The sequence below is a fragment of the Pocillopora damicornis genome, chromosome 3, assembly GCF_964200805.1.
Source record: "Pocillopora damicornis chromosome 3, jaPocDami1.2, whole genome shotgun sequence".
Taxonomy (NCBI): domain Eukaryota; kingdom Metazoa; phylum Cnidaria; class Anthozoa; order Scleractinia; family Pocilloporidae; genus Pocillopora; species Pocillopora damicornis.
Window position 1 is genome coordinate 32,297,541 of NC_142672.1, and position 27,756 is coordinate 32,325,296.

The following is a 27,756-nucleotide window of genomic DNA, read 5'->3' on the forward strand; positions in this document are numbered from 1 at the left end:
CTTTTTAAACACGCTCAGCCTTGACATAAATAATTTCTAAAGTGCTACAACTTTTAGAAAGAAGTTGAAAATAAACCCTCTTACCACAGCCTTACGTTAGCACGATTCCCCTTTCACTTTTTTCTTTCCTATAGTAACGACATTAGCCGGTCCCTTAGTTTTTTTCTCGCTTTTGTCATTAGATTTTTGCTAACATTCCACGGTCGTTCCATAACCATTCTAAGTAATGTTTATGATGTATAAGTAATTTAAAAGTTAAATGCCTTTATTTCGTTTCCTCGTTGTTTTCCCATAGTCTTTTTCTACATCGAATCTGCAATTTACAGACATATGAAAATTTGGAGAGCGAGAAACCAAATAAACAGTTGTTTGCCTGTGCCGCCCCACTGTCCTGCCTTGTCGAAGCTCAAATTCTTCTTCCAGTTTACGTAATTTTGCTTTAAATTTGATGGCGTATTCTCCGAAAGCTAATGCTCAATCTTGCAGCAATTTCTGTTATCTTATTAGTTTTCTTTCAATGCATCACTTACTGAACAAGAAAGTAATTATCTGCTAGTTTGATTCTAAAACAACTGAGACCAAAGTGATGGACTGCTTTGCAATATGCTGCAAATGAATTTAAACATCGTCGGCTACATGATTACCATGGAATAGGTCTTAAACTGTAGTCAGAACCGCTCTCGAGACAATTGTGAGACTTCTCTGTGTTGATCAACAAGAGAAATACTAGTGTGTAGGCAGCTAAACATATGATGTATTCATACCTTAATGTCTGATCTTAGCTAATTGAATATCTCTCACATTGTTTGGATCTGTTGACCGGATGCACACAGCTGATTTACTTCGCCACTCTGGTTGTTTTTTTCATCCTGTGTGGTAAAAATATGCGATCTGAGTGACACTTCCGCATCTGTTCTCATAATTTCGTGAGATGTTTTTATTTTTATTGTTAAGCTGTAAAAACCCAAACCGGAAAAAAAAGTGATTAAATGAAAAAGTTATCAAAAGATGCTGAAAAAGTTTCAACTGGTTATCTAAAGTGTTTATAAAAAAGAGAGTTACCTCCACATTTTTTTCCGTAGGGACAAAGGGTTGTTTTTTTATTTTTCAAAGACCTGACTTCATGAAAATTCATAGGGGAAAGTTGCTTTGAATGTCAATGTACTGGATTTTGCCTGTAGAATTTCAGTTTCCAAGTATCGCGTTGTATAATTGTGAGAGATAAAACAGGGGAAGAAAAGAGGTTTATCAGAGCAAAAAAGGGGAAAAACTGTTTACCCAGGCTCTGGCCTTTTTTCCAGCTCAAAAAATATAAAACTCAAGTTAAAGATTGTTGTTTTGATCGCACTCATTTGTTTTGACTATACGCAGGGGTTAGTCATCTGAAAAACCACCTCAAAATGTGTTCGTGCCTATCATTGCAATTTGAACTAAATATGCACTCGTAAATTTTTTAAAAGAATATAAATTGGCTACTACAGCGACAAAAGGTTAATTAAGAGTGAAAAAAAACCACAATTCTTTTTATAAGAAAGTTTACCAAAGTCTTTTGTCTAAGATTAATTATTCCTCAGCAAAATGTTGCCGATCTCTTAAAAAATAGAAATTTATCTTTAAAAACTTTACTTTAAGCACTTTTTATGCCCTCCTTATTTTTTCTTTTTTTTGTTTTCTTTTTTTCTTTTCATTTTCTTTTTCATCGTTATCCATTTTCCTAGAGGCGCAAAATGGAAGGATCAGATAACTCCAGTGGTACTGTAGCTTTATCGTTAGCGCCAAGCGAAGTCATAGCTTGGTGCGTTATTTTCGGTGTGGAAGCCTTGGTGGCCATTACAAGCAACGTGGCCACAATCGCTATATTCCTCACTAACAAGCGAATCCGGGCTCAAACGTCCATCCTCCTGGTTAATTTAGCTGTAGCTGATTTGCTGGTGGCCACAGTGCCCATACCTGGGTGGGTGTACTTCTTTGGAGCTCAAGCCAACCTCTGGGCAGACAGCACTCATCTGGCTGGTCACATCACCTACTCTGCCCTGGATATTGGAGGAGCGTTTGCTTCTGTTACCAATCATGGCTGCATCGCTGTAGAACGACTTATAGCCACGCTGTTACCTTTCAAATACAGAAGCAGTAAAAGGATAATCACCACACAGCTCATTATTGTGGTATGGATGTGTGCAGTGTGCATCCCTGTGGTGACTCTGGTTGGTTTCCATGTCCTTCATTCCAACATGGTTGCTTTTTTTGTTTGGATGCCATTCCTTACTGTGCTGCTTCTGGTCATCACTGTGTCCTATTCCATCCTGTTGGGCAGAATGAAATGGCTGGCACGCAATCTTCATGATCATGAGGGAACTGAGCAGCGTAACCATCGCTTCACTGTCACCGCCTTGATGGTCACTGTAGTGTCCTTACTAGCGTGGTTGCCTTTCATGATTATGAGTGCCATCAACCTGGTGGCGCAAACCATCAGTCATGACGTCCGACTCGTGAGCATGGTCAAACTCCTGCACTTCTTCAACTCCATCTGTAGTATTTTCATCTACTGGTTTCGGATCCCTAATTTCAAGGCCGCTGCTTACGCCTTGGTGTTCCGTCGCCATGGGATGGAACAGCCTGAGCGACACAGGGCATTATTTCAAAGTAGGAGGTCAAACAGTTGCCGTGACACAGCTACAACCGCTCTCTAAAGATGCCTCTCCTTTCATTACGTTGCCAATAGGTATTCACCCTACAAAGGTCTTTTAATTCCCTTTTATCTGATTGCACTATGTGCCGCAGACGGATGGAAATTGTACGTCTCTGTGTGATTCATTTCTAACAAGAAATCTACGACCCGAAAAGTACTAAGTGAAGATCTAGTTTTAAATGAGGTTATTTCAATTAGTAACTTCCCCATTAGAGACATCTAAAACGGTATCTGTTAAAGTGAAGGGGAACATCGGTATGTGAAATATTTGCTTCGTAGTTAGCATAGGGACAATGAAACATTAAGAACAAGGGTAGTGGCGTACAAAAGTTCCCTGTTGCGCTAGCGCACAGCTAAGAAAAACTGAAGAGAGAGGCTACCGTACACATACTTTGTGTGAGTTTTATTTTGCGGAATGGCGATTTTTCTATTTCTTTTTTTCGGGACCAAATCTTTGTGGCTTAAGCTATTAAAATGTAACCTGGAAACTACTGATTTTCGCGATTTGAGTTTCAGAAGAAAAGAAATGAACAGGGAGGGAGGCACGATATTCATAACTTTTATTACTTGTTGAGTTAACACACATTATACTTCTCGGACACCTTTCTTTTGACTCTATTATAGTAATTTTCAATTGAGTGTCGAAAGTAATCCAAGATTGAAATGTTTTTGCTTTACTTTCACTGTGATTGGCCCAGAAAACTTGCACCACTCCCTCAAACAATCAGATCCAAAACTAAAACCAATCACGACTTGGTCGCTCGCGTTTTCCTGCGCTTTAGGCAGTTTGTTTATTCTTACCTTGAGTTACCATTGGCTCTTGAGTCAACTTAAAGGTATTTTCCTTTCTTCTGATTTGTCGATCTTGGTTTTACGACATTCAATCGAAAACGCTCTAAGCCTTGGAAGGTCATACTTACCAACCATTAAGGAGTAACAAAGCAGCAAAATCTTTTTGCTGCTTTGTTGCTCCTTAAGGGTAAGCTTTACTTACTCTTGCCTACTCCCCTGGAGTTTTTTTTAATTGTGTTAAAGGCATACAGCACTATCATTAACATTATTATTTGTCGTCATCATTTTCATTTTAGCGGGAAGTAATTTATACTTATGGAGGACAATCTGCAATATCTGCGAAAAATTAAACCCGAAGAGTTTTTACGCCACATGGCATGCCTCATAAGTTCATTACAGTATTTCAAGCGCGTTCTTTATTGATAAGGTTCAAGATGACTAAAAATTTTACACGCCCTAAGATTACTAAAACAACTTAATTACATTTCAAGTGTCACTTTGACTTATAAATGACTATGAAGTCATTAAAAGTTAGTTTTTTTGTACACATTGAGGTATACGGACCAGTATTCTGTTGAGTACGTTATTTGTTGAAGAGAAAAAGGCTATGTTAAGCCTAAAAACACGGTGTGCCCGAGTCCTCGTTTTCCTGTCACCCCAAATGTGAAATCATGACTTCTGAAATTAAAAGCAGAAAAAGAGGATTCCACAATAAAGATGATCAAGCGCGAAGAGCCCTTTCAGTTCGGCCATCAAAATAAAAAAACAAAACAAAACAAAAAAAACAGAGCCAACCAGAGAAAAATTCAACACCACGAAGAACCAATAAAAAAGTCACATGCAAAAGACCTACAGCGCGGAAAGAAGACGATGACAAAGTGTGGCCATGGTCGATCGAGGCGAGGTGAGGCAGATCCAGCGCAGTACAAGATTGGGCAACAGCCAAGGAAAATTACTTTCGTAAAGCTACTTATGTGAATCTTCTCCTGGCCTTTCACTCGAATGAAAAAAAGGATAAACTTCGAGTTCTTCTCTGTGTAAATCCACTGTAACAGTTTGAAAGGAATGAAAGAAAAGCCAGAGATAAATCTGATTCGAAGTTTGTTTATTTGAATCATCAAAACTTTTTAGTGTCTCCCAGGTCAGTAAGTAGAACCGAGACTTCCTGGGGATTACCTTTTCTCCAGGTTACTGTGGTATTTTTGCTTTTAGTGGGCGTACTCAATTCATCCTTTTGTGTTTTGCATCGAGGTGATCGAGAGGTACTTTGAACATCTTCAGTAACGCTGCGCTGACAGCTGGCGGCGCCTTTCCTCTGCCTAGAACTCGTGAAGAAAATTCGAACTACCAAGCTGCGAAACTCTGGCATCCTTAAGCTGTAAACTACAGGATTAACGAAGGAGTTTCCATAGTGAAGTACTTTGGAAAAATAAACAAAATTGAAACTAAAATGAACCGATGAAAACACGAACAGAACGTTAACAATAACAAAGGGAAGCCAGGCTGCAAGCGAGGTGAGTGTCACAATAAACAATGTCAAAGCTAGTTTGTTTTCATACTCGCTCGACTTTTGACGAATGAACCTTCTTTTCGATTTGATTCGGCGCCATATTGTCAAATACGAGACACTTATCACAATACAGAGCACGCTCAGCAGAGACATGGATACATAGGTTGCGATTTTCATGGAGTTAAGCACAAAATTACTCACAAGGCAAACGACTGTGGTGGTCGAAGCAACAGACCAAATCAACGCGATGGAAAACAAATAATTTCGCGAACTGAGACCGCGATAACCAACTGGAACCAAAGCGGCGTAGACACGTTCAAGAGAAATCACTGTAAGAGTTGTCAGAGATGCAAATCCAAGAAGAACATCCAGCCCGAACAAAGTTATCTTCAAAGCCAGTCCCCAGTCAATGTTCCAAAAGGACATTTCGTCTCCTAGGTAAGCTAAATATAAAGGCAAAGGAAAAGCGCCGACTAACATGTCTGCTACGGAAAGATTAGTAAGCAGCATGAATTTACTTTTTCTCGAGGATTTGCTTGAGACAAATGCCAAAATAGTGATAAGATTACCACATACAATGGTAAACGCTTCGACACAGAAGACCACGAACCATGGATGTGCCCTCGTGCTCGCAGGTGAAGGTATCGTGGTGTTACTCCAATTCATTTTTTTTCTTGAATTTGTTAAAGATCCCCTGTGAAAAAAGAAACAAAATTGGCATTGAGTTCTCTTTGTTTCCCGTAAAACACAGCGTTGGTCGGTTAAAAGGAATTGATTACGGAATTTAAGTTGTGGGAAATATAATACGCTCTAAGACAAGAAGAATAAATTGTTAACATCCGAATGGCCTGGCGGGGCGGCCAAAAGTTGAAATATCAATTTACCAATATTAAGGAGCGGCCAATGCAGGCAATTGTATGTTTCTTACTTTGAGCGAAGACAATATATGACTTTCATTGACGGTAACTCTCTCGCATGAGAAATCTAATCAAATAAAGAATATTCTCAAAAGTTATAAGCCTCCTTTTAATTATGCATTCAATAGCAGCCGTTGCTGTTTGACACAAGGCCCAAAAGGTGAAAGTAACGTGAAAATTACAAAATGAAGTAATGAGCATCATCGAAATGTTTCTTCGAACATTTAAAAACAAACCCTGGCAAAAAATCGTTTGTAAAATTTATGCTATTTAATAAATTTTCTTCTTAAACTTGAATTATTGTATTTTCCTCCAGCAAAATTTGTTGATTTAAAATCATTGGTTATGACGTGGTACGTTTTGTCTGTGTTCTTGGCTGGCCGCTTATTAACTATTGAAGCCCAAATTGAACTTGTTCTTCACGAAAACAGTGATTATCGAGCAGAACCCACTCACAATTTTACGAAAAAATTTTAAAACAAGTGTAGAAAGCTGCACATACGACGCACAGACAATATATATATATAATAAATGTATCTCTTAGAATTTCTTTACACGTTGAAGAATGTTAAATCTTGCACGTCTTTTTATTTAATTTGTAGTGACCCAATATATGACTATATGATGCATTTCTTGATAATTAAACATCCTCCGTTGTCATGTATTGGAGTAAGGGCATTCGTGAATAATCTATTTTAGAGGTAGCGGAGAAATGGTCTATCCTTAGTAAACTTAGTAAACTTTGTTTCCGAGGGAATTAAGATATATTCTACCTCTTAGATTGTGTTTTGATCATTACGTTTTATTAGAAGGAAATCTGTTATCAGCAAATATTGGATGACTTCTGGCCAAACTAACATAATCAAAATACAATTGAATATAAAAGCCATGTTGGGAATGCAATAATCAATGGCTCACCGTCTTCTGACCAATGATAACGAACCAGATATCGCCCAAGGTTTTCAAACTGCACAGCGAGGACTGCGTCACTTAAAATGAACCTGTGGAAATTCGCGGTTTAATTGAAATCCGCCGCACAAACTTAGTTAAAAACCTGATCAATAAAACTGACTTCATGAAACTTTATATGTGATAAAGTACCGCATAGTTTACGGTGAGTTACGTAACCAGAAATCGCTTTAAAGAAGAACTTATTCTGTAAGCCCTGTAGTTCTGAGTAGTCGTTGCACCTTACGAAAGTAAATATAAATTCAAAGCAGACCTTATCGTTTCAACGAATTAAAGCAACCCGATCGCATAATTAACTTTTGTCATCGTTATTTACCTAATTAATACCCCTGGGAAACCTCTTAACACAAGGCACTATAATCACGATCGTTGAAATAATGCTTCTTTTTTTCATAAAACTAAAAAGAGTTCTTTCGAATGAGTCTATAATTAAAAATTTCATTACGATGGTTTTTAGTGGGATAAAGAGACGATGAAAGATTCATTTCATCTTCACTCGGATCTTGATCGGGTCACGTTCTCACCGCACGTTTGTGTTAATAAGCCGACAGTCAGTATCGAAATCGTATGGTCTTGGTAGTAGTACTTTCTATTGATTTGCTTATTTTCTGACTAAATAACGATGGATCAGGTCTGAAAAAACAAGGATTTGACCATGTCTCCCAACCTAAAAAAATCACAAAAGAGGGCCTGAAATGAACTCCAGACCCAATCAGATTTTGAAACAGTATCTCACAATACCAGTGCAATTCTCCAAAAATAACTGAGCTATGAAGAAAATGACACTGGTGAAAAATCGTTTTTCCTGACAATTCTTGAAAGAAATGTGGACCATATAAGGTGCAGGAGCCTAGGGTTAACGTCGGAAACGAAACATCTCTGTTGCTTGGAAGCCCTTAGTAATGGGCAGCACCTCTAGTTTATATGTAATGGGCAGCACCTCTAGTTTATATGTAATGGGCAGCACCTCTAGTTTATATGTAATGGGCAGCACCTCTAGTTTATATGTAATGGGCAGCACCTCTAGTTTATATGTAATGGGCAGCACCTCTAGTTTATATGTAATGGGCAGCACCTCTAGTTTATATGTAATGGGCAGCACCTCTAGTTTATATGTAATGGGCAGCACCTCTAGTTTATATGTAATGGGCAGCACCTCTAGTTTATATGTAATGGGCAGCACCTCTAGTTTATATGTAATGGGCAGCACCTCTAGTTTATATGTAATGAGCAGCACCTCTAGTTTATATGTTTTCAACTTTTTGTAACTACGACTTAAAGAACGAGTAAATTGAACTTGTGTAATTTTGTTTCAGCCTGGCCTGTTGCTAATCTCACTAACATGTGGGACATAACTTAGAGACTGTACTAAAGCAAAATTGACTGCGCTGGTCATGGAATCTGAACAAAGAGAAAGATTTTTGATATTTCCCCCCTCCATGAAGGCAGGATCAAGAAGAAGGTTGACTGTTTATCGAGTCAAACCGACTATGATCATTTCAGCCATTGTCAGCTCCTTCTTCAAAATCCAAGATCTCCTTCTTAGCTTAAATACGTCTACTTATATATATATATATATTAATTAACGTATCTTGCGTTATTTTGACGCCGCTTAAAGTCCTCCGGACAAATGATAATTACTAAATGACCTGGAGACGAGTCTTTACCCAAAACACTTAATTACCCCCGATATTCAAAAGTGATTACTGAGGAACCCTCCTCAGAAATCGCGTGAAAAGATTGCTGAAAGCGATTTAAATCTCTTTCTCCTTCAATGTTTCTTAAATTTAAAGATCATCCAATTGGTTTCAGGCTGTAAAAGTCACGCGCTGTGAACTTTCTATGGTTGACGAAGAAACTTCAAGCGTAATGTTCTTAGACTCGGGTGAAGCGAATTCATCTACCTTTGAAATTGTAGTCGATAACAGTACATACATTTTTGAATGTGAATCACTTTAACTTGTGTTTGAAGAATTTCCAGAAAATAAAACTTAGGATTTCGAAATGGAGTGTGATAAAAAGGACTTGAAATGACAGAATTGAGATGACATAAATGAGCCCAAGAAAATAAACCTTTCAATATTTAGAGAACATAAGCAAGAGGTAATTGTGAATAATTTCCCATGCGACCTCGATTTTGCACTTATTTCAAAAGGAAAACGACATCCCTGCTGAACCTCATAAGGCACCTTTCACGGGTAAACTTTTTTCAACTCAAAGTGAGCTGAATTGCAATAAGCGAAGATTTATAAGCTTCTTGAATTTATCCCATCGAATTCTGCGGATGCATTTGTGCGTTGAATGAATTTATTTCATAATCGTTAATTACTGCAAAGTCAGTTTAGCACTAAAATTGAAGCACCAAGAAAGCCAATGTTGTCTAAAAGCAACTATCATTAACTGCGCGGTGAATTTTGTTTTTTAACAGGTCTTATCATTGCCTTAAGCTGATCCTATCAAAGACGCCGGAATAATTGTATTTTGATTCATACATTAGTATAGGATGTTCCGGCTGGAATAAGCCAGAGAACTCAAACATGCCGCACACTCTACTGAAGCGAAGTTCACTCTTTTTTTTTTTTCGTCTTCTGAATTGGTAATATCGTTCCATTTGTTCAACTAAATGACCTACTTTATAATGACCTACTTTGTTATTCATACCTTATTAAAGACGTGATCAAATTTTGAATTTTTCCAGCAGCTCTTTGGAGTAGTGGTGCAAAAAATTGACGGAATCAAGCTCCAACTGGCTCATATCGTAAACTCGTCCTCTTCTTGCGATAAGATCCAGATGTTTTAATATTTTCCACATCCTTTTTCTTTTTTGTCTTTTCGATATGAATCGTTACATTGCTTGTAAATACCTAACTCCGCCGGTTGCTTTCAATTTAACAGTCGTTTAAAATATTCAACAGATTTATCTGAGACCCTTGACTATTGAGATGGAAATTTTAAGGATTTAAAATTGATTTCCTGAACTGAGAATGGTTGTTGAGAATTCTAGTGGAGGTCTTTAATTTAAGACCGCCGACTGTGAAAAAATGAGATTTGAACAAATTAAGAAAAGCGACAGAAGCAATTACATTAGTTGACATCAACTTCATTCTACCAATTTCAAGCTAAGTTTTGTTAATAGATGTGGGCTGTTTCGAGCAAATGAAAAATTTTGACAGAGAAAAAACTCCAAACTCTGGGAATAATTCCAGTTTTTAAGTATTTGACATAGCTCTGCATTTAAGGGACAATATAGATATTCTATCCTGCTCTTGAACACAGACAAATTATTCGGCACTGTATTTGTTTTTGAAAATAAATTGGAGTCGGTGTTCGCCCAGCAAATACACACGAAGAATACCAAACGTTTCCACAAAAGTACATAAACTGTCGCTTGATTCCAATGTGCTGTGTTTTCTAGATTATTTTCTGATGCTAGATATGAAGTATTCATTAACATGTTAATAAGGGTTTGCTAGTTGCAGAGGTCGCGGAACAGCAGTCAAGCACAGCCCAAAAGAAAATATTTTGGGCGGGCAGTGGGGGAGGAGGCTTGGTCATCGTTATCGAAGTATACCACCAGCTTCCTTACCTATTCCGTGATGTAATCTTATCACAAATCGTTTTATCAGAATGGCACACTAAACTGCTACTCTGCAAGACACTTTTTGTTTTGAATAAATGTCCACTAATACAATGTTAAAAATCAATCACAGATGCACTGGACAAAGAACATTTTGGGATTTCAATAAGGCATGCACTTGGCTTGGTGAAGGTTGAGCCCACCCCCCGCCCCTTACGCTCCGCCACCCCGTCCTGTTGGAGCGTAGAGCTAGTTTCGCTTTACATAGTAACCATATTGAAGGATTATTAGCCTGCGTGGCTCAATAAGCCTTGCAAGGCTTGCAAAATCAGCCAAATTATTTTTCACTACGCAATTGAGAAGAAAAGTGCAGCTTCATTTTCCTTACCTTTATGTTTTGCCTTGTTGTCAATTTTAACGATCACTGAAAGTTCGTTGTTGTTGTTCTTTTCTCGGTTCAAACTTCAAAATCGATCAGTTTCAACAGTACGAAATATATCCGCCGTACATGTTGGACAACTATTAATTATTCTACCATAAACCCGATCCTGTAGTAAGTTTGCATGCATTTGCCTGTGAAGGGGAACTATTTGCGGTAAGAGAGAGTCAGGATATTGTTAACCAACCGACAATTACTTTGCCTGTTCAGATAAATGGCACGATCAGGTAAGAGTGATTGAATGATGACAACGAACTGATTTGCCTGAAATTATTCGCTCCATTGGACTCGTCCATGATTTTGGCACAAAGTGCTTTTTTCACTTATTATTGACACAGGTAAGAATTAACAAAAACAGCCTGAGTTCTATACTCGAATTCTGATAGGAAATGTCTGCTGTCGGATGAACCATACAAACTCCATTAACGCACGAAAAAAAAGTGACTTATACTTAAGTTCGGCTTGTCAGCCAAATCTTTTCAATTATAACGTGCAATCAGAAGATTTGCTCTATAGTGAAAAATGATATATCGGTAATGACAGCAGAAGTCAGTTTGACAATAGTATGGTATCATGTGTATATCTATTACTGCTCAGAACCCCTGATGAGCGCAAAGCCAAAACCTAAATTGACTGAGAACTCAAGTCACAGGAAAAATTTCAAAATGGTATTTAAACCTTGTTAAAAAAAAAAATTGATCCATCGCATTATTTGTGATAGGTAAACAACGAATGAAATTACCCCAGAATGAAGGAAATTTTTTAAGTTAAAACATTTTTTCACAGTTTAATACACGTAAAAAGGCAAAAGCGCCCACAATTTTCAATGAAAAGATTAATACCGATTTTACTTCAACAAGCTGAGAAACTTTGACCGTTTTCAGTTCAAGGTACTTAAAAGTGATCCACAGTTTTGAACATGGAAACCGAGGCGTCAATAAATGGAATTTTTTTCGCGCCCAAGTGGCAGGTGTGAATAGTAATATGTTAGATGATACGGAAAAAGAGTACCGATAGAAAACTCGAAGTTACCTTAATAACATCGCAATCCTAAATTCTTAACAGCTTTGAAATTTTTTGCTGAACATTTGATCAACTTACATCTTTCATGATTTGCATTTTTTGAACAGTTTTAGAGAATTAGCTATCATGTAGGAGCAGTTTCGCTGCATCTCAGATTAAGTGAGCATTATTTGGTATCAAATAAATTAAAGGGATTAAACTCAAGGCAACTTTACACTGACCTTTCTATTCCTTCCAAACCAAGATGCCAGTAGTTTAAAAAAGCTTTCTAATTGTAGCAGCTTTCCAATCAGTAGTGGAAGGATTGAGATTTCCCCATTACCTTATTTATATAACACAGTGCACTCACAGTTGACATGGACAAAACAGCAAATAAAATGGTTTTACTCTAATGAAGAGATCAAACACCCCACTGCCAAAAAGTAATTAATGGGTGCAAATTAAAATTGAAAAGGGGCTTCATGTTGTGTTATCAGAATATGCTATCGAAGAAGAGTGATTTGTAACAAGGCCCCAAAAACGACAGAAAGGTGAATAAACTTGGAGAAAGATAAGGTCGTTTGACTATTTCTTGTTTTTATTATTAATGTTATTATTATTATTATAATAATTTTTTCTACAATTAAAGTGAAAAGTTAATCGCCCGAGTCAAAAAAATCCATCATGACACTGTAACTATATAAAACCAGGGCCAGACACTACAGAAAAATGTTTTGAAAGCATTTTAGCATTAGGGAGTTTAATTTTTTAATTTTCAAAACATTTTAGGGGGGCGGAGAGAGTATGGGACAGACAGGGAAGAAATTCCTCAATTCCTCAAGGTAAGTCGAAGGACACAAATTATGTGCCAATAGCTATGGTGATGATGGTCTTCTGTAAGAATTATGCTTTAGATATTATTTACTTCATCAATTTCCCAACCTTAATTAGAAATTGAAAAGCCATTTGGCGTGAAAATATATTAAATCTACATCATGTGCTATCATTGATCCACTAATGACCAAATACACTCAATACTTAAGTTTTTCCCATTTTTCAAACACTTTTACCTACAACGAAAATTCAAGGGGGCTCTGTAACCCTATCTTATTTATTTCGAAGGTTGGATGTTGATAAGGAGAGCTTTTTCTGAACTAAAAATAGGGTTGGCTGATCCCATACCTGCCTTCAATAAGCATGTCCTATTATCAACTGCAGATCATGACGCAATGAGACTGCCCTTTAAATTCTTTACCTTGGATTTCAAACGATTGGATTTCAAAATTCCCATCTCAAGAGCTGTGGTATCTTTTGACAAACGTGCCACCTGAGCACGAAGCAGTACAGCTTTCTCGCTGATAAAAGACTGATCGCGACACAACATCTTCGTAAAAGCCCTCTTAAACTCGGCGATCCTCAGCGAATACACGAAAACATTGGCGCACGAGTTCCCATAATGCAAAAGCTTTGTGAGATAAATTAGCCACAAGCTCACCGAAACAGGTTGAAGCTGATTTACAATATTTAAAATCGTAAATGGGAGCCAAGCACACAGAGATATAAGCGTGACAATAAGTAAAGTAATAGTCAGTCTTCGCTCTTGTAAAGTTGCGTTACGAAAGTGAGATGATATCTTCCGATTTCCAACCTGAATCCAGATCACTAAGTTTGTAACGAAAACTATCACACAACAAATAGAGAGGATAACAACAGAACTATAAAAGATAAATCTTAAAGGGATGTGGCGAGTGGGTAATTCAATGGCTATGATGGAAAAAGCAAGAAACCACACGAACATAATTCCCACCACGTATTCTCGTGTTCGCATCAATCTGTGACGTAACGGCCACAACGTTGCCCAAAGCCTTTCCAAAGATATCAGCGTAAGAGACAAAATCGAAGCAAGGCCTGAAATGACATCCACCGCTCTGTAGGCGGTCAGAGGAGTTTCTAAGCTTACTGGCCACAATTGCGCCTGTCCCCCAATGAAGTAAACGAACATCGGAACAGCGCATGCTCCGACAAGGGTGTCCGCTGCTGCCAGATTTATCAACAAATATGAACTGCGCCTGTGCAGTTTACCAGTTCCAGTAAATTTGACTATCGAGAACACGTTACCAGCGACGATCGTCAGAGCCTCTGTCATGAAGACAGCCGACCAAACAATTGCCTCACTTCTCGACACCATTGTCTTTAATTAGCAATAAGGCTATGATGGCTTCTCTCCTGTCGAAAGAAAAACAATTAAAATAAAACAAAGGAAACATTAATAGATCCGTTTCATTCAGGCTACCGAAAAGTTTTCACTACAATATAACTACAAAAATTAATCAATCGAAACCTAAACTGAACACATAAGTCATCATGAAAACGTAATCAAATTTATTGAATATACTATATATCAGAAAAAAAAATTAGTGGAAATTTATATCCTCTTACTTTCTGTAAATATTTCATATCCTTCGGGGATTTGAAAAACATTTTCGTTGCCCTGAGTACGTTGGTCCCCTTCTAGTCTTCATTTGGTATACTAAGTGTAAAGTTGTCTCGCTTAGAGTTTTAGTAGTCTTTCACGCCAATTTTTTTTGTAAGATACTCTGTTGCTGTGTTGAAGAGACATTAGTATATCCAGAAAACTGATGTAGAAGTTCGTGTTTCTTCCCCTCCTTACCAGCTTTATTCCCAACAAGAGTGTACATGAATATTTTACCCAGATAAACTATGTAGTAGTTTGCCTCTGACCAAATCCATCTTTTTAAATCAGTGTTTGAAATAAAATGGTATTATTGTCAGGAATTCTACAAAACAAGCTGGGATAGCCGTGTATCAACGAAAGTCAGTATTTTCAACTTGACATTCAAGGCAAGGTTTCTTAGGCTACTGCACACGGCTCCCGATTGATTGTTATATCCAACAGCTTGGAGTTTCACCTATGATGTCATCAAAACAGACTTATTTGAAGTCGAACCGCTGGAGGGTGTTTGCTTTTTATTGACAATAGATAAAAAAATGCAAAAGGCAAAGTGAAAGATATTTTAATTTAAAAACTCCGGGATATTTTCATGACAGAAATAAATGTTCCTTTCCCAGCAGCGTAAGTCAACTTATATGCATAACCACTTAAACCTTAAAAAACACCAAGCTGATGGGAAGGATAGCTCGTGTGCCCGGAACTAGAGTGTATTCCACGTAGACAACGAAATATACAGATTTACTTCAATTCAAAATCATTTACTACATGGCTTCATAGTTCTCTTAGTTGTTTAATATATATCACTATGAGTGCCCAGTTTAATATCTTATCAACGATAACTTTTGGGACAAAACTTACCCGAAATTTTAAGAGAATCAGCTTTCAAAGGGAAATTAATTATGTGCTTTCACAAAGTACATTTTTGATACGGTTTCACTATAAGGTTTAAAATCATTTAAGAGAGAAAAAAAACCTTAGTCACAGATGTTAATAAAAAGTAGTAAAAGCTTCGTTCATCTGAACAATTCGGATTATGATGAGCAACGTATTTCCATTTGCAGTTTAGAAATTTTTTGACACTCGAAGTAATTCATTGTATTGCCTCTTGCTTACCAAAAGTTTTCTTTCTCTTTTCGCTGGATGGTACAAGCCAGATGCAAGTTTCATCGCACACCGTGACGTGCAAACATATGCGCGTGGTATTTTCAAATATGCAAATTATAGCTGAAACAAAAAAGGATAACCACTCGGGGTCCAGTGTAATTTAACAAGGTCGAAGGCATACAAAGATAATAACAATTGAAAATTGATTTGTAGATGTTATAAGCATCACGTCAACTTGAGATCTCTGAAAACCAATAGCGCCGTAGCTATCGAACGATTTTTTGTTGATGAAAACGGGAGAAAATAGATTGGCATGGCAAGGGAGACTTGCTTTGCTAAAATCATGTGCATTAGAAATTCAACATTTTCGGGAAGTCAACCATACAGTCACGAAACAAAATCAAGACTCAAAATGCGCCGGGAAATGCTATTTTCTTATCAACTTAAGTTAGTTAAATTCATCTAAATCAAAGCATTTGTCCTTTTTTTCCGCCCAAAAAATATTTTTTTAAATGCTTCACAGAGAAAGATTACGCATCACAGTCTTTTGCGTCTCGCCGCTGTTTGAAACTCCTACCAGCGTAAAGAGGAGTTTTTATTGGGAATAGAAACATTTCAAAGTAAAATGTGAAAATGTTAAATATCTCCGATACAAGAGACAACATAAAAACTAATTTCCTATATTTCCATAATTTCGCAATATTCACCTAACTTGTTCACTGGGTCATTATTTATGCAATTTCAAAGTATTATTGGTAAAAATCGATTTTGTCGTGAGTTTTATTCAGTTCGAGTCGAGTGTAAAAGACTAAAATTTTCAGGTGCGACAATTTACAGGTTTCATCAGAACTATTTTCGAAAAAATTAGAGATTAAAAACAAGTATTATCGAAAAGAAGAAACATGCAGACGTGTTCCTGTAACTTCCCCTGTAGGCAGAATTAAAAACGTGGGCAAGGTGAATTGGCTCGAAATTTTGCATATTGCATCTGACGGAGTACCTGTCACTTTCGCAAAGCAATAAGTGGAATTTAACCCACATCGATTGAAAAAAATAGCGAGCTTCGCTTTATACAAAAGTGATATCATAAATACTATTAACGCAAGAAGTTAGTGAAACTGACAAATCGAACGAAAAATTATGTAAATAAAACTTGTAAATAAAAATTGGATTGTATACACGATATTTCAAACGGGTGATGAAAATTGTACCATTGTACTATCGAAGGAAAAAGTTCAGTTCCTTTGAATGAACCGCTTTGGAAAAAAATCAGCTTGAGATATCTCATGCTATTGAAAAAATAAAACCCGCGAAACCGTATCACAATATTCATTAACTGTTCATGCAGCGTTGAACACTTAATTGCCTCCTCAAAGCCTTATTCGTTCGTTCTGCGAAGAACTTGTACAACAAATCCATCCGCACGTCCTTTCTCATTCAAGGTGATAAAATTTTCCACTGCGGTAGGTAAAATAATACGTTGATCATGGCCAGCACTTGATTAACTTTTCTTTAACTCACCTGAAATTCTCTTTAATCTTCTAATTATACAGAATTTGATTCATGAGACGCTAACATTCCGAGTGAAACATTAATATTAGCATATGATGTGCTATAACTCGCTAGCTGGTTCTGTCAGAAATGCAAATTTAATTAAGCTGCCACCCAAAATTGTATTACTGATGTATTTGACATTCAGCATATTGTGATGAAAATTTTGGCGGTGTGACAAAAACACAAGTTGTCTACGACTGCTGTTTATCCGCTCTCTTTACACACAACAGTTCAATGGCTTCACCATTAGAAAAGAATATCTCAAGTTGCTTTAGACTTGTTTTGTCAGGATTTTGCGTATAAGAGGCAGGGACTAAATGCATATTTCAACTCCCCTTTTTTTCCACTTTGCATAATTTTTTGATGCTAGCAGTTCTCCTTTGCATCTTTTTTAAATCTTGCTTCGTCTCCTCTATGGGTTTGAACGTTTGTACAAATACATGAAAACACGTATGTATTCTAAGCTTATGGCGACGAAGTGGAAAGCGCCGAAAATATATTTCAGCCTCTTATAGATTAACCCTTTGCTCCAACGAGGGGCTCAAAATCAAAACGTCAGCTTTATAAACTCTTTTAATAGACAAACTGCGGTGTTATACAAGGATCTCCAGCCCTGTGAAAAGCCATAACAATACACTTGAAAAAATACGATAATTTTGCACGTGTGTTTGATATCGCCAATCAGCTACTGTCACGCGCCTTTCGCGCCACTCTGTTACGTTGATAAATATATGGCAATCTTAACCATTCTCAATCCAAGGTCGTTTGTCGAAATTTTCTCGGGCTATGGCTGCTAAAAAAACTGGAAAATTCGTATCGCTTGCAGACCGTGACGTTCAAAATTTGCTAAAAGTGGATGGTTTCGTTTGGTTTTCAAATCATTTATTGAATGTCACGTGCAATTTCGAGGCAAAAACAACCAAAACTATCGACAGAGCCGAAAACTAAACTCCAAAATCCAAATCTTTCGAAGTGCTTTTACCATCCCAAAACTAGATCACGTGCCCCTCTTCCCACCCCCGAATCATACCTTATGTATCATACACTCAAACGTCTTAGGAATTCACTGTCCTTTAGACCATCCTCCGACTCCCCGATGGGTCGGTGATTCATCGAACTAAAAAACAGGTAAACAGTAAAAATCGTTTCTAATGATCTGAATATGGGCATATCCTTGTGACTGATCTCACCAAGACATTACGACCGGTCTGCAGTTTCACTGCACCCACATGCCCCTCTGCTTCTGGGTAAACCTCCAAAACTCTGCCAAGAGGCCACTGCTCATAAGATGTGTCGGGTGCCAACATTAACACGACTTAATTCACCTGAATGTCTTTCTGCTCGTTCTGCCATTCTGATCGTCGGTTGAGGGTTGGTAGCCGCTATCAAAGCCATAGGTTCCAAAAATGTCATACAAGTTTCAGAACACGCCTCCACCGTTTTCTTGGACTAAATTGGCTTACTGTCCAAACCTGACCAAACAAAAAATGATTCGGAGTAAGTGGTAAGTCGTCCAAGGGGCTCACTGATTTATACGCTGGTCAAGCAGGACATCCTAATCCAATCCAGTGGTACACATGTCTTGCAGAGGAATCTTTGCTCTAATCACATACGGGGCTATAGACCCCATGGGATCAAACAGCGTGGCTATCTTCCGCAAGAAGTTTCGCTTGGTTAAGGGGTACTCCTCCTCCGAACAGTTCACTCTCACTCTTCACTCTCAAATCGTCTCTAGCCAGCCACAAAATGTCAAGAGTCTTTTCTGACGGCAAATTTCTCATGTAGAAATCTACTTTTACAGCTCTATCCACTTCAAGTATCTTCTGGAGTACTTTTTGGAGGTTTGAAAGCCACTTTCTTGTATGCATAGCAGCAGACTCCCACATGGCTCACAAAGCTCTATGCACTCATCTTCACCAGGTGCCGAGTCCATACTGTCCGTGATTCATATAGGTGAACTCCAAATTTTCGAAACCGCAGTAGCACATCAAAGATATCACATTTAAGCTTGGGCCCTCGGTACTTAACATCATTCAACGATACCCTTTTGAATTTCGCGGATTCATCCAACACCATTTAGTCGTCTTCGTAGTCGTCTTGTCAGGTCTCACGAGTGCGAAATGCTTGAGGTACCAGGACTTCTCGTCTCAGGAGGCAATTCCTTGGAAATGTATCCCTCTCTCAAGTAATCAGCGATAATGTTTGAATATACCCCACTCAGCAACGAATCCTTCAGAAGTCTCTTCTCTATACTCAACGATCGGTTCAACGCCATGTCATAGTTAATTGGCAATGCTGTGACGTCTGATTTCCATGGCATGGATACCTCATATTTTCCGCCTTTAAACCGCACTGAGCTGTTGAATCTTTGGATGGCCATTTCCTCGACCTGTGCAAATTTCTCTCCTTTAGTTCCTGAACCTGAAGTATCAACTCCTAGAACTTCGAAGCACCGAGCTTAAGTCCTTCTCTAGCACAAAATAGGCCGCGTTAAAATAAGTTTGTGGCAGCCTGCCAGCCATCACTTCAGTTGCACCAATGCATGTTTAGCCCAAGGGAGTTAGTCGAGCCTCAGGTTCACTAGGTTTACCACGAATATCTTTGACTGAATAATGCAACTTTACAGGGTCTATCCCAATCAGCATACCAATGACCGGAAGTCTCCACCTCATTGCTTGCCTTTTTCAGTTGACTGATTGCATATCTCCGTTATTCCGATTGCTGTAAAAGCTCAGATTCTTGCATTAGTCTTGCCATCCACGCTTTCAGGGTCAAACTCAACAGGCGTGGTTTGAAAAGAATCCTCCCCACCATTTAGAACATTAGCAGTGATCTGCTGGACAGTTTCTTCGAATCCTAACACGGCAGCCACATTACCATTGATGTACGTCTTTCTGTTAGCATCATCCAACAAAGCATTCACCACCATTCTTCGATACCTTCGACCCCCATTCTTCAATACCACTGGCACAGTTCGCAAAGCCACATAGTGTGGCCGCTCTGGTGAGATTGGAGCCGCAATGGTTGTCGTTAACAATCGTTCAGCCAGGAACTGTTGCTCCCCTCCGTGCTAGGATTGGTCCCATAGTCTGACTCTGACTAATATCGGCAACTGGTCCTCTCTCTGGCTCTTGGTGTGGTATGTATAAAGTTGCCTCGTTCCTTGTTAGCAGTTGTCCATGCAGTAGTCCATTGTGTGTGTTCTGACAGCCATCAGTACCACACATCCTGCTTCGAGTACAACGGTCACCTCTGTGGTCCCTTTGAGGCATCGATAGCAGAATTTCAGTCGTTTTGCAACACCCCAACGACTCGGTTCATCCATCTTCTTAAACTCGTCACATTGCCAGAGTAGGCGTTTGTTTTTTGCCAACATCACACTTCATGTCTTTCCAAATAACGTCTGCGTTCCTTCTCTGCGCCTTCCTGATACTCCTCTTAATGTTTCTGCCGCTACACTCTGAAACTCAAGTTCCTCATCCATGGCTTCTTCCAGCTTCTAAAGTTTATTTTTTGCGTCTTCCTTTGCTTTTGACAACTCCGACTTGGCCTCTTGAATTTGAGTTTCCAATTGCCTTTGACGGCAGAGATTTTCTTTGTCAAATTTCTTTCGGGCGCGGCTGACAGATGCCTCTTTCATACGAAATTTCTCGTGGAGGTCGGCCACTTGTTGGTGCGCTTTTGCTTCGATTCCTGCGTGTGCAAAGTTCACATTTTCACAGAAAATCCAGACGCTTAACTTGCTATTTCATCTTTGTTGGCATCCAAATACTCTTGATAACAATCTTGGGCTTCAGCAAACTCCTTTTCGATTTCTTCAATTTCGTGACCTGTTTTTTCCACGCCATTGTGATCCTTGACTTTAGAATAAACTTCTGCCAACAGCGCTTTGACCTGAAAAGTCACTGTCCTTCAGATAAGGGGAAGAAAAACCGAAAGTTACATGCTCAGTGGCTTTGGGCACGACACAATAGGTCTTAGCGGTACACCGGCTTAATGGATCGGTAAATCATAGATTCTAGGCGGCTGTTTGTGTCGAGGTCTGATCTTGTTGTAAACGGCCTCTGATAGACACCCGCTTAGCTTCCAGGTAGCAGGTAATTTAGTGTTAACAACTGGGTTGAAAACGTAAATTAGCCACCGTAAAGAGTAAACCATATTCCCACCAATGGCGTAGCTCCACTTTCTGCATATAAACCCACACACAACCCACAATTCCTCCAATCGCTCTGACCAAGGGCTAACGCTCGAAACGTCAGCTGTTTTACTCTTTACGGTGGCTAATTTACGTTTTCAACCCAGTTGTTAACACTAAACTACCTGCTATACTCTCCCACTGACGCAGCACCACAGTTTCTTTAGAAAGTTACCCCTAGCTTCCAGGTAAGCAGCTTTTCCGACAACTTGCGGGTCAGACGGTCTGTCGGATCTTTGTTAAGGAGCTGTTTACGGTCCGTTCTTCATAAGCGTAGACATCTTAGCTCGGTAGGTGTCGGTATCCATGATCCATTCTCGCCCGAAGTCATGTCGCCCGAAACCTGAGTCATGTTGCCCGAAATTTAAGTTATGTCGCCCGAAAAAAAAAAATCAAGTCGCCCGAAGAAACAAATACGAAAAGGATCAGAATTTCAGACTGTTAATAGGCAATAACGTTGAGAAATTTTTATCACTAAAGCACTCTTTGTTTCCTACAACACCATGAAGATTCTTAAAGCGTCGTTTTTTCCTAACAACAAAGGGAAACGTTGTTCGTTTCCAACAACAAAATGCAGCGTAGTTCGTTTGGTATGTAATCGTTTCTTACTCAGGGACGTTTCGTAAGCTTGAGAAACTCTCTCTTGGTTTCTAACAATACCACGAAGACTTTGACTACACAGAAATCGATCGTATGCTCGAAATTGAGATACTTTTAAGTAACGATTTTAAAAGCGTTGTTCGTTTCTGACAACAAAGGGAAGCGTTCTCCGTTTCTGACAAAAAAAAATGAAGCGTTGTTCGTTTGGTAACAAATTGCAAACAAACTTTATTGATACAACTGCACTGCGTAAACATTCACATTTTTGCTGATTTGGAACATACCGAGCCTTGTGAATAAGGGTGTCATATGACCAACAAAAGTATGAGTATTTTAAAAATGAAAACAAAAGGACACTGATAGGATTAAGTGGAGTATCCATCAAGCCATGGTTATCCCTGAAGCTGAAATCTGATCGCGCTTTGTAGTAGTAACTTTTAACTCGTACAAACGGATTTTAATGCGGACTCCGATATGCAAATGAGTCACTCACCAACTCATTAAGATGTGGACATTGTGGCAATCAGTCGTTCCCAACTCGCCCGTGCGCGAAAGCACACGAATTAGAGATTTATTAAATTCTGATTCCAAGAGCATTTTTATTTCGACCATGGCATATCATTGGACATCAGTGAAAAATGATCGACGGAGTGATCAGAAAGTTTATGATTAAGTTTAATTCTGATGTAGTTAGTAGTTACATAAAACTTGTAAATCACAAAGTGCTCGAAATGATCTTTATTTGTTACATAATCCAATCTCATGAAGCAAAACAAAAAAAAATTCTCGTTCGTAACCTTTTCATTGACAGAAAACACTTTCCATATTTATTCCGTCTTCACCTATCAACCCTCAAGATCTGATTACTTATTCTCCTTTCCTTTCGCCATACATTTTGTTGCAAAGTAGTCGGGAGAAATTGCCGATTATTTACCACCTGCTATTGGAAAATGTATTTGAAATTCGACGGAAGGTTAAATTTACGAGTTCAATCGTGTTCTAGGTCTATGCTGTTAAGCAAATAATCCCAAGATGAGTTTCTGCGACACAAATTGGTCATTATTGGACCAAATACGAGAAAGATTAAAATATGCATAATTTTAATACAAGTTCAGTATACGGCATTGTCACACTTTGTCGCTTGCTCAGTGAGACGTGAAAAGTGAATCAGTATCGGTGTGAAAATCTGCAAGTTAAATTATCAAGTGAGCAAAAGATACTTGTATTCTTAGTTCATTTCACAAGGAAACAAGCTTTTTGTTGAATCTGGTTCTTCCTGGATTCCAGAACGTTTGACAAGGGACAAAGTAGTTAAAGTGAGGCCAAGGTAAAGTATCTCGATATTAACAGGCTCTGTCCGTTGGTATAATTAACTGCGTCAACAGTTGACTTTCGGCGTTGCTTTTTTGTGCAACTTACTTCTGAAAAGTTTATTATCATGTAAAACCTTCCTGTCTTTAATTTCAGCCCACAGAAGTTTAACAAAAGCTGCAAACTAAGCGCATTCCTTCCAAAGAGTGAACACTAGCCAGAGCCAGTAAGTTTACGCTCTTATTTAGAACAATGTATAGTATTGAAAATATGTTGAAATATGGTAAAAATGTTTATCTCAGTGTTCCTTTCAAAAAGTGATTTGAAGACGAAAACTTCTTTTCTGCCGTCGAATACTTTTGCCGATAGCTAGGAGTACAGATTTGTTGCAGAGTTAACTTTGGAGTAATTTGTAATCAAACGTGATAATGAACATCGTTAAATGGCACATAAACTATGGCAGGCGAGCAACAGAGAGTCACAGCCGCCAAATTACTTCAAGGATTAACACAGAAGCTTTATACCTAAACCCTTTAACTCAAGTGAGGCTTTGAACAATGTTTCGGAACTTTTCAAACTCCACGCAGTTTTTTTACTCACGTTTTAAACGCGATATCAAATCTAGTCATCATCGCGGCAATCATGACATGAAGTCAACTTTCTGAGCGCTGTGATTGAACTCTATATGAAGCTCTGCACTCGTGTTCGAAAGTAAGTCTTAATTTTTCCCACGATCCAAAACAAAGCCATGTTTGTGTAAATTTTATTCGAGCTTAAAATTTGAAAGATCAGGATATGCGGATATATGAATGAGTTCTTCGATTAGCAGTTACTTCGAGCAGTTCTTCGATTAGCAGTTACGTTGGTAGACCGCTAAGAGTTGTCAAGAGTTTTGCAAAGATCTAAAGTATATTTCTGATAAAAACACTCTTCTGACGTATGATGGCAACGATTAGATTTGAAACAAGTAAGCAAATAGACAAAAGAAAGGGTCCACTTGATTTAACACCGCAAAATGAACCCAAGGTCGGCGTCATGAGATCTTTTCACTTCAATAGCACCGTTATCGGGTACTGTCGCAAACTTATGAATACGTACAATAACTGTCATGATATCATTTGTGGCTTACTTGACAAAAATTACCACTTTCCTAGGCAGATTACAAAACGATCTTGACACGACTTCTAAACAGATTATCATAGTCTGGAATGTAAATAGCTTTCTTAGTATTTAGACTGCGACAGAGTGTCTTCTAAAGACAACTGATGCGTAAACTCTTACTTAATTATCAACTTTACAGCAAACTGCAATCAGTCAGAAACTGTCAAATCTTGCTATCACAGTCAATTTTTAGAGGCGATCGAACTGTTCCGAAGTGTATTCAAAATCGGTTATTTACTTCTTACCTTAAACTTCATACATATTTTTCTGGTCTTAATGAATTTTCTGTCATGAACCAGCATAGATTATCTAAGCTCCGCCCACGAGTTAGTGTCTATTGCTTTTGATCAAAGCTTTGCTCTATGGCCACCTCTGTTTAAAAATTCTTTAACATGAAGCGAATAGTTTATCTACGCTTTGTTTGGTATGGAATATCTGTGAACAAATCTTTTGGTTCAGTTCTAATATTACATAATTCCCATAGTTCATCAAAAAATTTCTTATCTACAAAAAGAAAATGAATAAATAAGTACAGATCAGCTACTATAGAAACAATTCATAACTTCTTATTAACTGAGCGCAAGGGCCGTAATGGGGAATATTGGCCTATAGTAGTAGCAGTGCGGACCGAGCGCAGCGAAGTCCGTACAAAACGACCGGGAGCCAATATTCTCCAATAGGGCTCGAGCAAAGGGAATGAGTAAGCGGGGTTACTAAGTAGATTGTTAGATGGCACTCTTACCAAACTTATTTATTTCAAATTTTCCGGCCTTCGCGAACAAAAATACACGGCTAATGACCACTTTTGTGGAAACGCACCTCAGACCTTCGGAATCTGCGCTCCGATGCTCTACCAACTATGATGAGCAAGGCCCATTACGAATTTCACGTATGACAGGGGAATTCAGTATTATCAATTGAGTTCATAATACATATTGATAACTGAGTTGGCTAACGCTCGAAACGTCTGCTTTGAAACTCTTCACGGTGGCCAATTAACGCTATCAACTCACTTGATAGTACTAAATTATCCTGTTATGCTCTCCCACCGACGCAGCACCACAGTTTCTTTAGAAACTCACCCCCTTCATTCATATATGATATACGTCTGCATATACTGCTTGGATAAGCAATGTCGTTAGCGTCGTGTTATGTAAATAGAATAAAAAAGTGTAAGGGAGTTTTGAATTTTTATAATTTCTTAACTTTCGAGCTTTTTTATTTGAAGGATTTCAGCCAACTAAAAACTCTTTCAGCCGATTCAATTGGTAGATGGGTGAATTCAAGTGAACTTAAAGCACATTTTGAAAAATAAAGCCCAAATAATTGCGATTTTAGGGTTAGGAAAGAAAAATATTTCAAAGAGCCAAAAAAAGGCTCGAAAATAAAACAAAACAAAACAAAAAAGACAAAAAAATCGTTCGAAGTGCAGGAAAATGCTATTGATCTCTGTTTGCATCTGATTGGTTGAGACGGTGACACAGGTGAGGGGAGGTGCTCAATACTTTATAAAGTTCTGGAACAAAGCGAAGTGGAGCAAACTCAACACATTCTCGGCTTACTTCCGATACTCAATTAAATATTGCTGCATTACTTTTTCCACCATATACGATTTTAGGTCACATCCTCTTCACTGACGAGGAAATCAAGATGACCACGCTAATTTCAGAAAAAGAAAACCGAGCCTGGTGCGTCGTCTACGGCCTAGAGTCGGCGGCAATTATTATTGGGAATATCCTTATTATAGCTGCCTTCGCCATCACTAAGTCCTTACACAGGAAAACCTATCTGTTGCTAATCAGCTTGGCAGTGGCTGATCTCCTGGTGGGTGCGGTAGCGATACCGATGTTCATTCATTACATTGGTGGATCAGTTACCAATTGGTGGGATGTGGACGATCACGTACAACCTGCCCAGACCGCCATCGAGATATTTGCCTCGTATGCCTCGATTTTCTTCCTGGTCGCTATCGCTTTGGAGAGACTTTACGCAGCTTTGTCTCCCGTCGGGCATGATAACTTGAAACCTATCGTTTACTACATCGTAATCACCTCCATCTGGCTTTTATCGGTGCTACTCGGCGTTTTGTCGTTTCTCCGAGAGGAGCATGTCGGTGCAGCAGATAATGAGGGGGTATTCCTGTTTATTATGATTTTACTTGCCTTATCAATGATAACTATTGTGGTCGCTTATTCAGTGATCGCCTGCATTTTACTGGGTGCGCGCAACAAAAGCGATGACTTTCAGAAGAGGATGGCGGTTACTCTCCTGATCTTAAGCTTGATTTTTATAGTCACTTGGTTGCCCTTTAAAGTGATTAATTACATTTTTCACTTTCAGCGGGGTGCAACCCTTTCATGTAGCCCAGGTGACTTTGCCTGTCTCTATCACGCAATATACGCTACGAAATTCCTCCATTATTTTAACTCAGTTGTAAACCCCATTATTTATGCTCTGCGCGTGAAAGATTTTAGGAAAGGAGTCAGGCGCATTTTTTGTTGTTGCTGTGAGGAAAGTGCACCGAGTAACCCTCCCCTGGGGTATAGAGAAAGAGGAATCGACAACATGGTTTCAATGCATTCCATTGATACCAATGTTCCCTCTATGTTCTTGTAAATAGCAATAATGGAAATATATCGGTTTTAGTCTATTAAGAATTAAAATCACGTTTACTGGGCTTAAACGACATGTATCTTATTGAAACTTAGAGGATTATGTGGGAACTGGTATAAATTTCACGAGTTGTTTTTTAGTCAGTGGTTTTAATGTTTAGTTCTCAGTTAGAGGATGGGTTTATAGGAGCTTAAAGCATGTTGATGGATCGATTTTTTGAGGCACTGCCGGTCACACCTAACCGTCTACGTTTTTGCACGCGTTCAAAGTCTTTGAAAACAGAGATTCATCCAAAATAATCCACCGTGCGTTCCTTTACGGTTGTCTACCAACCATTGTAGAGTTCGTGGTGTTATGAAGTTCCTAAATTTGCTTTTTTAGTCTTTCGATTGAACGTTAAGTTCTCTAGTGGGGCAATCAGTTAAAAAATGAACCCGCAATGATGACTCTAAGAATATTGTATTTTAGAATTTTAATTAGAAGTTTACAATTACACGATTACTATCAGCTAAATTAGATTAGATTTTACGAAGCGTAGTTTTAATTTCTAGTAAAGTTTAATTATAGGATTTGTTTCAATGACACGTAAAATTCTTGTGAACCTCCTCAATCCTGTTTCTGTTAAGCGAATGTACATTTATGACATAACTCGCTGATTTACTATAGATGGAGCAATGCTTATCAAGTTTATGTACTTGTAAATAAATTCTTATGAAATACGGTGTGTGTATTACCTCTGTAATACCTCTATGTTCCTTACCTTTCGTCCCATGGTTAGCACCTTTCAGGGATATTCTATCGTTGGAATTGTCGTGTTTAAGCCAAAGAGAAAAAGTGTTTTAACCAGTTT

At 38.4% G+C, this 27,756-nt stretch overlaps 5 protein-coding genes across 10 annotated transcripts in view; 2 read left to right on the plus strand and 3 right to left on the minus strand.

Annotated features, from left to right (window-relative positions):
- Window positions 1–3,178, plus strand: part of LOC113666064 (somatostatin receptor type 4) — a 3,560-nt gene extending 382 nt beyond the window's left edge. The window contains exon 2 of the mRNA XM_027181820.2: window positions 1,719–3,178. Within this exon, the coding sequence (XP_027037621.2) occupies window positions 1,728–2,690 (963 nt within the window). The 5' untranslated portion in view covers window positions 1,719–1,727 and the 3' untranslated portion in view covers window positions 2,691–3,178. The remainder of the gene's footprint in view (window positions 1–1,718) is intronic.
- A 49-nt stretch (window positions 3,179–3,227) lies between these two features.
- On the minus strand, window positions 3,228–12,270 carry LOC113666062 (adenosine receptor A3). Of its 5 annotated transcripts, XM_089199925.1 has the most exons (4): window positions 12,138–12,270; window positions 6,827–6,909; window positions 5,568–5,685; window positions 3,228–5,434 (listed from the first exon to the last, which is right to left on the minus strand). In XM_089199925.1, the coding sequence occupies exons 3-4, from the start codon at window positions 5,602–5,604 to the stop codon at window positions 4,599–4,601; spliced, it is 873 nt and encodes a 290-aa protein (XP_089056051.1). In that variant the 5' UTR covers window positions 5,605–5,685; window positions 6,827–6,909; window positions 12,138–12,270; the 3' UTR covers window positions 3,228–4,598. The 5 variants fall into 5 exon arrangements, with proteins under 5 accessions (XP_089056051.1, XP_089056048.1, XP_089056052.1 ...); XM_089199922.1 differs by having other exon boundaries at window positions 3,228–5,685; XM_089199926.1 differs by lacking the exon at window positions 6,827–6,909 and having other exon boundaries at window positions 12,138–12,231.
- Window positions 12,271–12,471: 201 nt separating this feature from the next.
- LOC113666063 (somatostatin receptor type 5) lies at window positions 12,472–17,078 on the minus strand. 2 transcript variants are annotated; one of them, XM_027181819.2, is made up of 2 exons: window positions 16,994–17,078; window positions 12,472–14,121 (listed from the first exon to the last, which is right to left on the minus strand). In XM_027181819.2, exon 2 carries the CDS (start codon window positions 14,081–14,083, stop codon window positions 13,115–13,117), a length of 969 nt encoding a protein of 322 aa, XP_027037620.2. In that variant the 5' UTR covers window positions 14,084–14,121; window positions 16,994–17,078; the 3' UTR covers window positions 12,472–13,114. The 2 variants fall into 2 exon arrangements, with proteins under 2 accessions (XP_027037620.2, XP_089055527.1); XM_089199401.1 differs by lacking the exon at window positions 16,994–17,078 and adding an exon at window positions 15,482–15,598.
- Window positions 17,079–19,516: 2,438 nt separating this feature from the next.
- LOC149049407 (uncharacterized) lies at window positions 19,517–20,351 on the minus strand. Its single transcript, XM_089199615.1, has 2 exons — window positions 20,247–20,351; window positions 19,517–20,096 (listed from the first exon to the last, which is right to left on the minus strand). The coding sequence occupies exons 1-2, from the start codon at window positions 20,349–20,351 to the stop codon at window positions 19,758–19,760; spliced, it is 444 nt and encodes a 147-aa protein (XP_089055741.1). The 3' UTR covers window positions 19,517–19,757.
- A 2,572-nt stretch (window positions 20,352–22,923) lies between these two features.
- On the plus strand, window positions 22,924–27,625 carry LOC113666040 (adenosine receptor A2b). Its single transcript, XM_027181794.2, has 3 exons — window positions 22,924–23,148; window positions 23,289–23,358; window positions 25,912–27,625. Exon 3 carries the CDS (start codon window positions 25,944–25,946, stop codon window positions 26,907–26,909), a length of 966 nt encoding a protein of 321 aa, XP_027037595.2. The 5' UTR covers window positions 22,924–23,148; window positions 23,289–23,358; window positions 25,912–25,943; the 3' UTR covers window positions 26,910–27,625.
- The last annotated feature ends 131 nt before the right edge of the window (window positions 27,626–27,756 follow it).